This window comes from Bemisia tabaci, chromosome 3 (genome assembly GCF_918797505.1).
Source record: "Bemisia tabaci chromosome 3, PGI_BMITA_v3".
NCBI lineage: Eukaryota > Metazoa > Arthropoda > Insecta > Hemiptera > Aleyrodidae > Bemisia > Bemisia tabaci.
In genome coordinates this window covers 24,217,453-24,234,770 of record NC_092795.1, presented here as the reverse complement: position 1 = coordinate 24,234,770, position 17,318 = coordinate 24,217,453, and the positions used below count along the sequence as shown (strand labels likewise).

The window sequence follows — 17,318 nt, the reverse complement described above, 5'->3', positions numbered from 1 at the left end:
TGGAAATCATTAAGTTTGATACGGAACTACCTTAATATTTACAAAACACACATTATATTATTCTTGAAAACATATTTTTTTTTTTCATCAATTAAAATTAGATGGTCCATACAGAGTGTGCAAACGTTTCAAAATCATGAGTTGAAAAACGCTGACTCCGCGAGATTAAATATCAGAGCCTAACACAAAGCGGAGCGGCGACGCATTGGCACCTACAAACCTAACAGGGACACTTCACGCATTGCGCAATGCGTGAAGTATCCCTGTTAGGTTTGTAGGCGTCAATGCGCGTTTCCCGCTCTCTGCTCGCCCGCCGCGCCGCGCCGCAGCATGCCATGGCGCCTGAAGCAACTATTTCACACCAGAGGTATTGCACAGTATCATAAGGAATTGAAGGCGCTCCAACATATTAAGAATGACAGGCATCCTTCAAAAGTACGGAGCTTTCCTCGCAAAATAAATCAAAATACTACGGCACAAAAAGAGAGCGGTAGTCCAAAAACTAACTAAGTCCTAGTATCCGTATTTAGTAACGTTCAGCATAAACTTTATCGTCTGGCTGTTGCTTAATCGCCATCGGCTATAAAAGGCTATAATAAATTGTACAGCCGGCTACAGAAGCTATTGGAAATCTTACAGCCGGCTGTAGGTCTATAGTATTTTGGGACACACATTCTACTGTTAATTTTTACCAGGGAACTTAGATTGATATGTTGTGTGAACTGTGATGCCATTGAATGTAACAATCGTAACACGAGTCCTCTGATTGAAAGTGATAGTTTCATACATAGATTAGGTGCATAACAAAGCGGTAGGTATCTCTAAGGAGTCTTGGCGTGGTAAAGCTGTTGGTAACTAAAAAGTATGTTTGAGACTGAAATCTGAATCTGATATAAGGGTTTTAGGAAATGCATTAGATATTTAAGTAACTTCAATACCTGCATACAATCTGAAAATTGCACAAATGAAAATTACTGAAAGCAAACATGCAAACATTCTCAGGGTCTTGAAGCTTTAATTAAAATCAATTATACCCGGTAACTATACAAATTCCGATGATTAAAGTTTCGGTATACACAAAACTACCACACCTCGTATCTCCGTCGCGGTATCTAAAAAAATCAGCTTTCATTTTATTTTTTTGAAAGAGAACGAATCAATACCATTCTTTGCAATTTTTACATGAAGAGAACAATCACATAAGTTGTTCAGAATTGACATTGCGTAGTTTTCCATTTAAAAAATAAAGTATGGGAGGAAGTCTGGAAAGTCGCAAACGGAGATACATGGTCTGGTAGTTTCACCGCCGACATCCGATTTGAACGTCTCTGTTACAGAGACATTGGGACAATCTATAATACCTGAGGGTCTTTTCAAAAGTAATGCGACAGGTTTTTGCGCAAGCGAAGAAAGAAAACTAACAACACTCATTAATTTAAAAAAACAAAAAAATTGTGGAGCTTATATTTGGTCAAAGATCACTCAAGATATGACGTCTGGCCATTTGTTGGGGGATATCTTCACTTATTTTCAGACGCAGTTTCCTCGAGGAAAGAATCAACCTCGAGATAAAAATTTTATATCATTTATCACTCCAGTAACATCACATTTCGGAAAAGCAAACTTTTGATAGTTTTATTTAGTATCATGAACCGTCCAAAACTCGCCAATGATACCGTCTGCTTTTAACAACATGACGTCAAGGAGACATGGCTGTTGCATGTTGCATCAAAGCTAATAATCGGGCGCACGTGGCAAGCTGCACTGACACAGTAGTGATTCTTGTTAGTTGGTAACACATTTCTTTCTCCATTCAAAACCAAATTATAAAAATCGATTCTAGGTGAGGTATCCTCCCTCGCCAAGACTTGATCGTTTTATACACATCTAAATGGAGCAATAACTGAGTTGCTAACTCACGAACTGAAGGTATCATGGAAAAAAACACTATAAATCCTCCCGCCTATAGTCCTGACATCGCACCGTTCGACTTCCAGCTTCTGACAAAACTTAAAAAGTCTAAGAAATAAGAGATCCCCCATTCCCCCATGTAATATTCAGGCGGTCCTTGTCGGCGAATTTGTTGCACGCACGAAAATTTTCATGTCAGTCACGTCATGTCAGTTCGCCTTCAATAACAGTGCAAGCAACACGAGCTACCTTGTGGTCGAATAGTGGTATCGTCGTGAAATGGCGCGCTCCCTCCTAATACACCGAAAAATAAGTTTTTATAAAATCGTTTGGGGTACTTTTAATGCCGTAGCAGTTCGCCTTCAATACTTAGAGTAGGCAACACGAGCTCCCACGTGGTCGAATAGAGGTATCACCCCCTTGATAATAGTCACACGGTCTCTATAGGGGAATTTTACGTAGACACGATGTGTAACTTTAGTTAAAATCGCGTCAACTAATTCAAGTGTTTTAATGGTGTGTTTTGTAGTCGTAGAAAAGGTCCATTTTCTCAATTAATGAAGTAATCATTTATTTACGTTATAATTTATGGCGAAGCATCTAAATCCGTGACTTCAGTCACAGTTTTTCGCTAGTTTCATATCTTAAGGGAATGAAGGTGGGGGTGCATGCTAACGTTCCCAAGACGCTCTCGAAAGGAGATAGTATTCTTGAAACAAAGATGAAAAAATATGCCGATGAGTGAAGAATGAGTGTTGGCAAATTGAATGGCAGTTTAATTTTAAAAAAAAAAAAAAAAAAAAAAAAAAAAAAAAAAAAAAAAAAAAAAAACACTGGAATTAAGGTACATAGGTATGCAAGTTCTCTTTATACTCGCAGGTATCATTTTTATTTAAAAACCTGCTTGTGAAGCTCGCTGTTCACAAAAATTTAGTTTCGAGTCTGCGTTTGATCTCAATCCAATTTAAGGTTGCTTTCTTAATCCTCAGAAAATGTCTAAAAATAAATGAGATACAGCCTCCCCTTACCCTTACAAACTATCTTCAAAACTTGATAGCTTGCGTAATTTTTCATTAAGAAGTTCCACCATAACTCACTATAAAGCTAGTGAAACTTGAAACCTGTATACTTACACGAAAACCATTCGCATTAATTTTAGAAAAACATATCGACGGTGAAACCACCAAACCGCACCTATATCTCGTTATACATCGCAAACGAGATAGGTGGTTTGGTACACAGAAAAAAAGGTGCTGTAGTAACACCACAGATGTTAAAAACATGTGCGACAACTCTTGGATGTTGTCATCAACATCAGTATTACTGGCAGCATCCAAAAGTTGCCACACATTTTTTGAACATCTTTTTTTTCGGTGATAAAAATCTCCATTCTCATATTTATTTTGTTAAATGAGAACAAATTAACATAATTCTTTGAAGTTTTTCTCAGAATTTTCCTGGCATAGAGAAGAAAAATCACCGATTTTTTTATGAATGGATGTTCAGAGGTTCTCTGTTTAAAAAAATTAAATATGAAAGGAAACCTGCAACGTCGCAAACCTAGATACTCGGTTTGGTACTTTTACCTACCATCGATATGCAGTTCATTGACCTGTATGAACCACCAACATTTTATATCTGTTGTTTGCACGTTAAATACAAGTGCAAAATAATTGTCATAGGTATATCAATTAAAGTAAAATGAAAGAATACAATTCAAACTCAGAACTTAAGCCATGAACGCATAGCTCCAAGAAACGATTAATTTTTTAACTAAATGTCAACAACATTGGATCGAAAACCAAGCTTCTAAACGAACGATCAGTCATCAAAATTATACACGCATTTAATAGAATCTGGTTTTTGAGCTACCTGCGCAGGTGGCATTTAGGAGGAAGAAGACAGGATGCGATTATAATTTTCTTCAACCACTCAAGGAATCCGGCCGTGAAATCCTCCAACCAGATTTTAGGCCCGCCACGAAACAAAATACGATCTGCTGAGAGATTATATTAATTGTCTTGGCGGATTTTCCCATATGGATGATGAGAGTCTAAATATAAGTACATATCCCAATTTCAGGTTATCAGTAAAATGACTTTCCCAAAACTTGTCCCGCTAGGTTATCTCCCACGTATTATTTTACTCTTGCTAAATCGATAATTGATTGAAACATCGGAGACGCAAAACTCATTAAGACGTCTTGATTTTCTCCCTCAAAACTACCTCACATTTCCTGACAAAACATAAGATCCCTCAAATGTAGCCAGAGCCTTAATCTGGTTGGGCTAGAGATGAGAGAGGGAATTAATGAAATTTATTTTTTACAGTAAGTGTAATGATCGAATATCTTACAGTAAGAGAGCATTTAATTATTGACTCTTGTCTTTTGTGAGAAGTTATTGTACTGACGATAAATTGTATTACTACTACTCCTTTGTTTTCTTTATCGGGAACTATGGTCACTTACTTTTTTTTTTTCCTTTTTCGCCCGATGAATATTCCGGTTGTCACTATTATTTACCTGGTGATGGCTTCCACTGAAGCCGAAAAGGCCATCGTTTCATTAGTGACAACCGAAATATTCATCGGGCGAAAAAGAAAAAAAAAAAGTAAGTGATAAATTGTATTATTTTTGAAAATTCCAAAAGGATGAATGCCTCTCGGTCACCTTTGTACTTACGGATTAATTTAAAACGTGATATCTCAGGAAGAGTTGGGACAGCTGATCACAAATTTGACGCAATTTTTCAAAGTACCCGATCTTTCGGTCGGTGGCCATTCAAGTCGGTGGCGTTAAAATATCTTAAAGCCGGTTTCCTTCCAAAAAACTGTCGTTGACTCAGAAATAATTGAGAATTCTGATCAAATAGCACGGTCAGCTTGGAAAAAAATAGTTTTAGAAATTGTCCTCTAGTTTTGTTCGGTGCTCCCCCGATATGTTGGATGGCATGGACATTTCCAACAACACAGCATGGACAACTGCACCGCGATTTAAGTTGGGGTAGCACCGCAACATTTAGGTTAGTATCAGATTGAGAAAATCATCGAAACTTTGTGATAAAAGCTTTTCATTGGTCCAGGATAATAAATTAGGGTCCGTGCCCGCCTTCTCGGCACAAGCAGGGTCTTGAGGCAAGTATGTACCCAAAAACGGTTTACTGGGGTAAGTCTATTGTACGTGTGGGCTCAAAATCGCGAAAAATCATAATCTTGCTGATTTTGAAGTATCGCAATTCGAAATTTTCATGGAAAATGCAAGTTTTCTACTGATTTTGATCAGCTTTTTTATTTACTTGTCCATTGGAACGATCTTGATCGGTTCAAGTTTTTACTTTTAGTTCGATTCATGTTGAATATATAATCTCTCGTTACATGCAGACTACCTATCATACTCTTTTTTTTAAACTGAACAATTCGCCTTTCTGCTGCGTCTGCAGCAATTGTTGTTACGAATTTGTTTTGCGTGCCGATTTCAGCTCATTACATACTTGACTCTGTGAGACCGTTCTGTGTGCGAGAGCAATGCGCCTTCTGCTGCGTCTGAGGCAATTGTTGTTACGAATATGTGTGTGCTGATTTTAGCTCATTACATACTCGATTCTCTGAAGGCATTTTATGTATGCAAGTAGCGCAATTTGTCCGAGAACGAACGAAGTAGGGATCGAACGATTTATTCAATCTCACTTCTGTTGTTCTCCAACAAGGTGCTCTACTTTCGCACATTAACGCCTTCAGAGGGTCTAGTTTATATACCTCTCGCCTAGACTGAAAATTTGTAGCGCGATATATTTTATTTTGCATTTAAACATAGTTTACGTTGAAAAGTTTTTCGGGAATCCTCCATAATAAGACCACAAAATACAACTCTCTATTGGTAACAATATTAACTAAAGAGCTAAAATGTTTTTCAACGTGTATTACGTACGGATGTTTTCAATTCGCCTTGTCAGCAGCAATTGTTGTTAAGAATATGCTGTGCTTGCCGATCTCAGCTCATTACATACTTGACTCTCTGAAGGTGTTCAATGTGTGCGAAAGTAGAGCACCCTGTTGTAGAACAACAGAAGCAACAACAATTGCTTCAGACGCAGCTGAAGGCTGAAGGCGAATTGCTTTCACACACAGAACGCTCTCACAGAGTCAAGTGTAATGAACTGAAATCCGCACGCACAACATATTCGTAACAACAATTGCCTCAGACGCAGCAGAAGGTAAATTGTTCAATTAAAAAAAAAAAAAAAGAGTTTGATAGGTAGTCTGTATGCAACGAGAGGTTGAGTGCTTAATCAAAATGAATCGAACGAAAAATAAAAACGTGAATCGATCAACACCGATTCAATTGACAAATAAATAAAATAGCGGATCAAAATCAGTAGAAAACTTGCATTTACTATGAAAATTTTGAATTGCGATATTTCGAAATTAGAATCAGCCAAGAATATGATTTTTCGTGATTTTAAGTCCATACGTTGAAGGAACTCACCCCTTGCCAACAGTTTTTGGTACATTTTTGTCGCATTTTGCTTTTCTTCAAGACCACTATTTTTTTTTTTTTTTTTTGGGGGGGGGGGGGAGGTCGTCCCTCAACCTTTATTTTTGGGGTAGCGGGTAGGGCCGCAAAAGATCTTAGCCTAGTTGACATAGAAGCACCACCAAAGTTTCATCTCTACAGCTAAATTAAAGAAAAATTACCGGAAAGGCACATGCAAATCACTCAATCTTGTGTTAGCTTCACAAATCTACGAGAAAAACACTAAGGCTGAGGGTGAACGAAAAATTAAAATTGGCGATCGCTCTATAATCTAAAACTTCTCCCATTGTAGGGTGGGGGTGGAAAGAAGATCTACCAAAACAACCCATAGATCGCAGCACTAATCCCAAACGGGCTTAAATGCCCGCCACTGATAGAAATGACGCACCAATTTTTGAAATGGACTTTTTTCAAGGGTTCGCTTTATACGTTGGGTTTGAAGAATCACACTTGCGTGCGTTTTTAAGTGTTAATTGTGGTGATTTAACGAAAAAGTACAAATTTTTAAACACTTAGGTTTTTTTAAACACTTAGGTTTGAAAAGTACACTTTTCAAACCTAATTTTTGATCCTAACCCACAATGCGCACCCTTGAAAAAAGTCCGTCATTTCAAATAATAGCGCGTCATTTCAAATATTGGCGGGCTTTTAACCTCGCTCGAGATTAGTGCTGCGATCTATGGGTTATTTTATCAACATCAACATCGCTAGCTTTCTTCAAAAAGTGTCAACTAATCGTCCTGCACAATGGAAGAAGTTTTAGATAGAACAATTGTAAGTTTTAATTCTTTTATTCACCCGCAGTATTATTGCCTTTTCCGTAAATTTTAAAACTCACACTGCCTGCCTTCTTGTGAACCTAAAGCATCTTGTGTGTGTTATCAATTGTTCTGAAAAGACAACATAACCTCAAAATTGCTATCCTTTACAATTTCTTTTCTTGTTTTATTAATATGCTTCTCATTTGTTCTCAGGAGGATTTCTCAGACCCTAAGAACTTGTTCACAGCCTCTGCAGGAGTTGAAGAAAATGATAGTCTTGACCTATACAGAAAGTACAAGGTATGTTCATATGATCCGTCACTGTCACGGCCATCATGATGAGGGAACTTTAAAGTATTATTTTGTGCTTCAGGACCATTTATCTAATTCATTTTTAGTATTGAGATGTCCCTCCACTGTATTGCCGCATGTTTTCTATTTATGAATCATTAATTTATACGCCAAGGCTTTGCAACACAAGAGTGCTGCTTTGCAACCTGCCATTTGGACTCAATACCTAACACAGGCCAGTTGGGTAAAATATTCACTCTGAGCTTAGACTACACCTAATTGGAGGTACACCAGGAAAATGGAGACTCTTTCATAGAGTGCCGTTACAGAACTTACGGAAGAAAATCAAGTTGTACCTTGAGGATATGAATTATCCATACTCATTTGTGTCAGGCAATTGTTGACCGATGATTCTTACTTATTGTTCTTATCACTCCTATATGCCAAGGATACGAAATGCACTGTCTTTGCCTTTAAGCGTATTATCATTGATGATTGGTCAAGTCAAAATGCCGTGACAATGATGGCGAGATCATAATTGTTGCTGTTGTAATTGGGTTTGTAAACAGACTTTCGAAATTAATGCTGATCTTCATCAGGTCATTTCTCAACCCTTACCACTCATGTGTCAGACAAGGTCAGACATTTTTGTTTTCCCATTCCGATCATGTGTCGGACCTGATCCGACAAACCTGCTCACCTCGCGTAAGCTCATGTGTCGAACGTAGTTCGCCTTCTCTGTCTCTGTCTGCAGCGATCTATCGGATGATTGGAGAACTACGTCCACAGCTGTCAATAACTGCATCATCGCGCTGTTTTGCGCTAAATTGCGCCTAACCTCCCTTGTGTTTTCGGTGTTGTCGGCCCTCCAAACTGCCATTTTAAATATGATCTGGGGGAGAGGTTAGGTGAATTTAATTGATAAGTGGTAAGGGTTAACCCTACTTTTTGCAGGATTATAAGTTTTTTTGGCTCTAACGTTTCCAAGGATTCCACCGTCTATCTGTCTGGTGACGTTGGGAAAAATTATGATCGTGTTAAAACAAAATACGAAACTGCTTGATCCATCCATTTTGGTTCGACCGATCATCAACGGAAATACGCTCTTTTAATACAGGAAAGACAGTCAAAAATATTTTTGAATACTGTGATTTCTTCAGGCTTGATTGTAAAATACTCTCTTTTTGGTTCTGTTTCTTGGTTACCTAAATAAAATTTTTACTGTATCCAGCCATGATTATTTTGCTGTACTGACGGAATTTTGAAATTCATCCAGATCAGCTATGGTTGCTTGCATGTATTTCAAACCATCCTACTCGTTGGTCAGAACATACTTCCCAGAACCAATGATATGTTAGTAATTGATGTACCAGAGAACGAAAGTGTATCAAATAAAAATAGCTTTTACCATCTGTTCTTAGTCGGCATCATTAAAATTTGGGATGGAAGGTGGAGTCAGGGAGAGTGGTAATCTGTTGTTTAAGGGTTGATCAGCTCTGACCAGCTCAGTTTGTTTGAAAAATATTAGTACTTACCTACATTTGAACCATGAAGAATTGGGTTGAACTTGTCGTTGACTTTAAACATACTGATGGTAACATTTCAGAAATACATACCTTGACTTGTAACTGTGCAAGTATCCTGACATATCTTTCTATTTCTCCTGTTTGCAGTTCGTTAAACCTACTTACCTTTTTACATTTTTTTTTCTCTTCTCTATACGCAGCATTTACGTGTCGTATATTAAAATTATTTTAACTTGTCTGTATTTTTGTCTGAAGTGCTAGTTCAGTGTCTAATTTATCAAACCCCATACCATAATGTGTCTAGCTCACTATCCATCATTATCACCATTGTTTAACTCAGAAACGATAAGTAATTTTCCTGATTTCTTTCAGAAACTTCAAAGGCAGTTGGAATTTCTGGCTGTCCAGGAAGAATATATTAAAGATGAGCAAAGGAATTTGAAGAAGGAATATTTACATGCCAAAGAAGAAGTCAAGAGGATACAAAGTGTTCCCTTGGTTATTGGCCAATTCTTAGAGGCGGTTGATCAGAACACCGGTATTGTAGGAAGTACAACAGGTGAGTCTCTCATTTTTTAAGTTCTCTCAGTAACCAAAAGAAATTTTTAGAAAGATATTAAAAATTCAAAGTCCACATGTTTTTACAGCGAAACATCTATTGTTACACTAGCTTATTATTTTTGTTGAACAGCTGAATGTATAGATAGTGTAGACATTAGTAAGGTTTCATTCCAATTCACGAATCCTCACGGCAAACCATTGTGGTTCATGAAAGGACTTTAACTAAGAAAAACGTCTAGTTTTTTTTTTTATGGAGGCACAGATTTTTTGTCTTTTTGTCCTCATTCAAAATATACTTATATACTTAAGTAAAATTTTGACTTTACCCAGGAAATTAGCACGAAACATAGAAGGTACTCTGAACGAGGCTAAATCTGGTTCATGAAAATTTTGCAGAGCAAGTTCCATCAATGTCCTCTAATTAATAATTATTATCAATTCAAAAATTTAGAATTCTTATTTTCCTTTCAGGTTCAAATTACTATGTTCGTATTTTATCAACAATCGATCGTGAGCTGCTAAAACCCTCTGCCAGTGTAGCGCTTCACAAGCACAGTAATGCTTTAGTTGATATCCTACCCCCAGAGGCTGACTCTTCTATATCTATGCTTCAAGCAAGTAAGTAATGTGTTTGTTTCCCCTAATTTTTACTATTGGTGTTAATTTTTTTGATAAGAACAAAAAACATTCTTAAATTTTTCATTGTCCCATTTCTGTTAAAAGTCTAAAGGTCATACTCGTCTAAATTAAGTGCATTCATTCAAATCTCAGTCATTCAAAATGCATCCATATCAAATGACTCATATAGCTCATGAATATAGGCGTGTGTATGTAGGTATCTGGAAATTCATTTTCCTCTTTTATTTTTCATGTTGTTTTAAAACTCCACTATCTGCTCAATTCAAAGATTTTTCAATCGCAGCATGAAAATTTGTCTCTTTAATAGTAAAAAAAAAAATTAATTGATACTTGTATCTTATTTACATGTTGTATAACATAACATCTCTCATATCATTCATCAATCACTTGCCAATTTTGGAATTATGTACCTTTTCTTGAAGTAGTTGCAGGGAAAAAAGTTCTTACCTTCTTATTTTCCTTCAGTATGTTTTTCTTGTCCCTTTCAGTGGGTGATTCGTTTTCTCATATCTGATTTCTTCTTTTTTACTTTTAGATGAGAAACCAGATGTTCAGTATGCTGATATCGGAGGCATGGATATGCAAAAGCAAGAAATTCGTGAGGCTGTAGAGCTGCCTCTCACTCACTTTGAACTTTACAAACAAATTGGTATCGATCCACCTCGTGGTGTTCTCATGTATGGACCACCTGGCTGTGGGAAAACTATGTTAGCTAAAGCTGTTGCGCATCACACAACAGGTACTTAACTAACTATCAATATCTTTATCTTATTGGCTAGACTTTTAGGCACTGGTGTCTGATAGCATACTTAATTTAGAGAAAGTATCATGTGCTAGTGACTGACAGTGAGTACCAGACAAAAATATTATAAATCTATCTGTCCACATGTTATAAGCTCACTACTCCTTCACAGAAACATATTTTGTGGTTCTAGTGTAAACTGCTGGGTGATTTGTAGCTTTAATTTGAAAATGAGTATAACTGAGAATTAGAGACTTTCCAAGTGCCGCTGCTTGACATCATGCCAGTTCTTGGGCTATATTTGCACTTAAGCATTGCCTTGAGCATTGCATTAGCATTTGCCTTTGCTTTGTTTGGCGTTGCTTTAAGAGGGTACTAAAAAATCCTCTGAAATTATTCAGTAAATCAGGCAACTTAAATCATCTACATTGTCACTTATTTTCTTTTATCTTATTTCTTTATTGATTTTCTCAGTTTTTACCCAAGAACAACCAAAATTTATTTGCTGTACAGAACAAAACTTGTGCAACATGTTTCTCTGTGATTTCATGGTATTAATACGGCCTCCTATGGTGTAGTGGTTGTAGCGCTAGCTCTATGATCGGGAGGTCCCGAGTTCGATTCCCGGCCAGGCGACCCGAGTTTGATCGTCTCAAACAATGGTTGCCTGGGACTGGTTGTAGGTAAGGAGGGGGAAGGGGCTAAAGCGCAAGGATTAGCCCTCATGGGCTATTTGAAGTGGTAAAAAAAAAAAAAAATAGATGACAGCAAATCCTGCCAAAGCAACCATCTTATGAATGTCTAGTCAAGTAATACAGATTACATATAGTCATACAAGAGATTTCCCAAAGCACTTTTCCTTAATAGTGGAAGTACTTCATTAAAGTATAAGATATATACTCAGTAGTCTGAGACCCTTTCCTATCATACATGTTTCGGACCAGGTAGATGGCCATCATCCAGGACTTGACTCTGCATCCTGGAGAATGACTAGCTACATAGGCTATGACACATCAGATAGGAAAAGAGAGTATGCCTCGGACTAGTGTGTGTATGTTTTGCATTTTAGTGATTGGAACCTTATCTGATAATTCATTGTTGTCCATTCAGTATCTGTCGTTGTACTTAATAGTCTTCAATGAGAAAAAGAGATTTTCTGAAAATCTTGCAAGGAGAATGTTTCTATTTGTTAAATTTTTCTATTTCTGATTCTCCTTTTGAGTTTCCAAAACAATAGAAACAAATATTTCAGAAAAGTACAACTTTTAATAAGAACACTGAGGATTCTAAAATGAACCATTAGAACTATGCCTGTGTCTAATGCCTGTCGTTTAAAATTGAGTAAATATTTTTTCTGGAGTCTGTGGATGCCCTATATTGTCTAAGAAAAAAAAAATCTCCGTAAAATATCATGCTCTAAGCCAATTTTTTCGTCCGTCTCATGAGTTTTTTATGATTCTCTTTTATTTTACAGCTGCATTTATTAGAGTAGTAGGTTCAGAATTTGTGCAAAAGTATCTAGGAGAAGGTCCCAGGATGGTACGAGATGTCTTTCGTCTAGCAAAGGAGAATGCTCCAGCAATTATCTTCATTGATGAGATTGATGCTATTGCAACCAAGCGATTTGATGCTCAAACTGGTGCTGACAGAGAAGTCCAGCGTATTTTACTAGAATTGTTGAATCAAATGGATGGATTTGATCAGGCAACTAATGTAAAGGTACGTAAAACTCTTCCTCTCCGCCACATTTTACAATTTTTCCTCTTAAATCTACCTAAACCTAAAATTGAAACATTGCAATAGGAACAATGCCTGTAAATCCTTTGCAAACAGGCTTAATTTTAAATTTTGAGTCATAACTTTTGAGAGGGGAATTTTTTGTTTTGTTTTGCTTCATTATGCAGCAAAACTAGGGCTGTGCAAATACTTGGAAATCTTGAATATTGGAGTTTGAATAATTTTTCCGTTTTTTGATTCGAACTTAAACTTAGAAACCTCAAATAATTGAATTATTCGACCACATTGACAAAATTTCGAATCTTAAACAAAAAGGTCAAAAATAGGTAAAAACTAAAAATATACAAATTGAATTCGAAACTCTTTCTAAATATTCGATTTGATTCAACATCAAAAGAACCATGTTCGCACAGCCCTAAGCAAAACCCAAATATTCCTTCCTAGGTACATCCTATTTATATGATGGATAGGAGGATAGACCCTAATATATCTAAATACATTTTTCAAAAAAGAGGAAGACATATACCATGAAAATAATTGTGAGTAGGTATTTTGTATCTAATGGCAGATGGCGTATAATAAATATGGAAGTATCCAATGGTAAAGGGGCCATAGGAGGCAGAGGCCTCAGGACATAAAAAAGGAAAAACTAGTCAAGAAGGAAGATTTAAATGATAAGAGGAAAAAATTTTAGGTGAAAAGTTTTTTTTGATTTAAATAGGATAAATCCGTTTCTAGGTCACACCTAATTGAAAACTTGAAAACCCTTTTTAATATTCTATAAAATATATGTGTCATTCAGTTTATTCATTTTAGTGCCAATAGAGAATGTGAAACTGCATTTTAGCCCATTTTTGTGCATATTAAAGGCTCAAACTTGTTTTGTTATCTGTGAATTTTGTACTCTGCACATGTAAGAGCAGAATTTTAAGAGAGTTTTTGCCGGAGACTATGTTGTTTGAACTACCAACCACTATGGTTCTGGTTCAGTTTGACAAGTCAGTTGTTCTCTTGCCCAAAATTTTTTTAAAACGTTCTTCTGTGCTCTAGTATCAGTGACTAAACATTGAAATCTTGTGAACTAAGGTCTCTTGCCTGTTGATGGCTCCAACACTGAGATAAAACTGCTCAAAAGTCATTCTGCTTTCAACCGTAAGGTGCATCTACATGTTTTTTTTTTTTTTCCTTCTGAACCTTTTCTACTGAATTTTACAGGTCATCATGGCAACCAATCGAGCTGACACATTAGATCCTGCTTTATTGCGTCCTGGTAGATTAGATCGTAAGATCGAATTTCCACTCCCTGATCGTAGGCAAAAGCGACTTGTTTTCTCCACAATCACAGCAAAAATGAACTTGAGCGATGAAGTTGATCTAGAAGATTATGTAGCCAGGTCGGATAAAATTTCAGGAGCTGATATCAATGCCATTTGCCAAGAGGTAAGAGTCCATCAGCTTTCTTATTGCTTTTCTCACTATGCGTCAGGAAGGAAATCGTTCTATTAGTTTGTGAGTTTAATTTTCTCACTTACCTAAAGAAATTTAGTTCAAACCGAATTTTCTGAAAAGGAATTTATCTCTGAGGAAGCTTTGAAAAATCAAAGAAAAGCACACCATAGAACTTCAGTAGTCTTTTTATGCTCTGTTTAAGTTGAATATATCAAAAATATTCAATGAAAGCACCTGACTGCCTATGGCAGTTAGGCTTTAAGTGCTAATTGAAGCTGGATCGTGCTGGAACAGTTTGAGAGGCTGCCGAAGTGGAGCCACCTGCCCAAAAGCATATTCGGCCTCTTGAAACGCAACTTGTGGGAATTTACTCTGCTGCTCTTATGACGTTTTCAGGGAAGAGAAACAAATTTTTTCATAGAATCTGTGAAAAAAAAAGATGCTCGATCCACAACAGCAGCTTTATGATTTCCCCTTGTGGGACGTTTTGTAAGAAAGGCGAATAACTTTTGTCAGTCTATATGAACCTAAAAGATTACCAATTATTGTTGACTGAGGGATGGTACACATTTTTGTCATTATTCTTTTACTTAATTCCGTGATAGGAAAGAGCATTAAATTTCATCAACGTGTGAGGCAGTTTGACCAAAAACTGTAGTTTTTCATCTCATTTGACATAATTTCATTTTAATGAGCTATTCTGTGGTTAGAACAATTTCATTTTTTGGTCTCTGACTTGGCCAGAGACAAGAGACTCACCACTGGCCTCTTGGCGACAGGTTGAAAGTTTTACTTTCGGGAATTCAACATTCCCTCTTGGACAATTGTAAGAGAGCAACAGTTATCACACCTACTAGATAGATGATTGGCTTCGGGTAACATAATGAGCCAAACAAGTTTGCCAAACCGCTGTATGTTTGCGGAACAAAATACCCAACATATTGTTCAACATCCATCCAGTAAGTCTCATAGTTGAATGTTGGAGCCCTGAAAGTAAAATCTTCCACCATTGCCAACACAACAATGGAAAGTTTTAAGTCTCTGAGCTTGGCTTCCCGCGTATTCAGGTAAAATATTTGTTTTACAGACTTATTGAGAAGCGATCCCCTTTAGAAGAGATTTTTTTTAGCAAGCATTCTCAGCACTTATGCGCTCTTAGAGTTATATTTTCTTTGTTAGAGGAAAATGTTTCTGCTTCATACTGACCCTCGGAAATGGTCGATTTTCTCGGTTTCTTCAATTTTCATTTTTTTTATTTCCCTTAATCCTATGAAGCTGTGTCTATTATTGTATTTTATTTTAGGGGGTACTCCGGTCTAGAAAACTTTTTTTCCCTTCAAGTCCTATCGACTTGAAACTTTTGCTATGGGTAGGTACATATAAAACTAAGTTTTCCCCAAATTTTCGTCAAGCCTGTTGCATACCCTGCCTCTTGATAGACGGTTAAGTGATTTTGAAGAGGCATCTTGTGGCAACCATTTCTCGGACTGAGAGTGAGCTAGAGACCTGCGATTTGTTTTAAAGTACCAAGAAATGCTCCTTTTATTATCTAACAGAGCCGGATACATCAATTTGTGACTAAAAGTATTTTTTTTAAAAACATGAATTTTTTCCAATTTTTTTCGGTGTTTGTTAAAATAATAAATTATTAATGAGGAGAATAAAAATTTCGGCTCTGTCGGGTAATAGAGCATACATTTCTGGTCATTTTTAAAAAAAAAACCGCAGGTCTTCAGCTCAATTAGGGCCTGAGAAATGGTTGTCAATAGATGAAAAAACATGCGGATAACCGATCTTTCAGGAGAGCGATATCAGTAAATGTAAGTGAAAAAGTGCAGGGTGCAAGTGCATCATTCTGCAAGGGATCATCACTTTTATCGAATTTTTTCGAGTTTTTGGGATCATGATAATTACATGGTGGATACGTCATCATCCTCAGTACTCTCCTTTATAAAATCAGTGAAAAAACGGAAAAACTAGAAAAAAAAAAAAAAATTGGGCCAGTTTCAGACCGAAGTACCCCCCTTAAGTTTCCTTTTCTCAATTTTTTTTTCCTAATGTAAAATTTCTATGTTTACAGGCTGGTATGCATGCTGTGAGAGAAAACAGATACATCGTTCTACCTAAAGATTTCGAGAAAGGTTACAAGAATAATATCAAGAAGGATGAATCAGAGCATGAATTCTATAAATAAGTTACTGATCTTTACTTTAAGCCTGTTTTGTAAATTATTGCTCCCCTACTGACCCAATTTGTTCTTTTTCTCCTAATTTTGTAGGATTAATGTTCATAGCTTTCAGTTTTTTAATTCTTCCTCATATTGTGTTTTAAGAAAAAATACTGTTTGTACTATTTCTTGTATTTTTGATAAAAACTATAATTTCAAAATGCACATCCTTATCTCTCTCTTAAAGTCAAGTCTCCATTTTCTGAACCAATCCTACTATATAAATTTATTACAACATGGCTTATGCATCATTCAAAAAAATGATATTTGCTGAATTCTTATGAAGAGTAATTTTTAGGCACATAAAACATGCCACACTAAAGGCCACAAAAGCGTCTTCAATATTTTGATCGTTTTGGGGGGACCAGAAGAATTCCTTCAATTTTTGAACATGCAATACTGCGTTTTCTCTTGGATCAGACCTTTTTCTTGCAGTATAGATAACGCATGGAATAAATATAACAATATCAAGTATGTGTGTCCATGAATTTGTGTACAAATGATACTTATTTCAAGAGGAGAGTGAAATAATAAGTCTGAAATAAATTTGAGTACCTATTTTGCAAGTTCAAGGAATTTAATATTTCAAAATTACAAAACCACTTAAATCTAAAATTGATTCTTTAAACCATAGTAACCTAAAAGTGTCTAAATTCCAGAAACTGAAGTTAAAAATTACGCACTGCAATCTTGTTTTGTTCATCCTGCAAAAAATGGTCCATCAAAAAGTTCTTAACTGTACCAAAGTGGACATATTCTGAGTTACTTAATTAACAGTAATCCGTAAAAATTCACAGGGATACTATTTGTAGTTAAAAACTTACGAATAAATCATTCACATATTTGAGTGATGATCAATAATTTCCTAAATCATTGATTCATTCGTGATTTGAGTTTTTCCTTCTCCATCAGTTGGCATTTTTTACCTCTCTCTAATCAC

General features: G+C 36.3%; 1 protein-coding gene across 1 annotated transcript; it reads left to right on the top strand.

The window, feature by feature from the left end:
* The first annotated feature begins 7,074 nt into the window (after positions 1 to 7,074).
* On the top strand, positions 7,075 to 16,564 carry LOC109031147 (26S proteasome regulatory subunit Rpt3). The gene is made up of 8 exons (XM_019042497.2): positions 7,075 to 7,219; positions 7,420 to 7,506; positions 9,396 to 9,582; positions 10,056 to 10,202; positions 10,759 to 10,962; positions 12,440 to 12,684; positions 13,918 to 14,142; positions 16,232 to 16,564. The coding sequence occupies exons 1-8, from the start codon at positions 7,193 to 7,195 to the stop codon at positions 16,343 to 16,345; spliced, it is 1,236 nt and encodes a 411-aa protein (XP_018898042.1). The 5' UTR covers positions 7,075 to 7,192; the 3' UTR covers positions 16,346 to 16,564.
* The last annotated feature ends 754 nt before the right edge of the window (positions 16,565 to 17,318 follow it).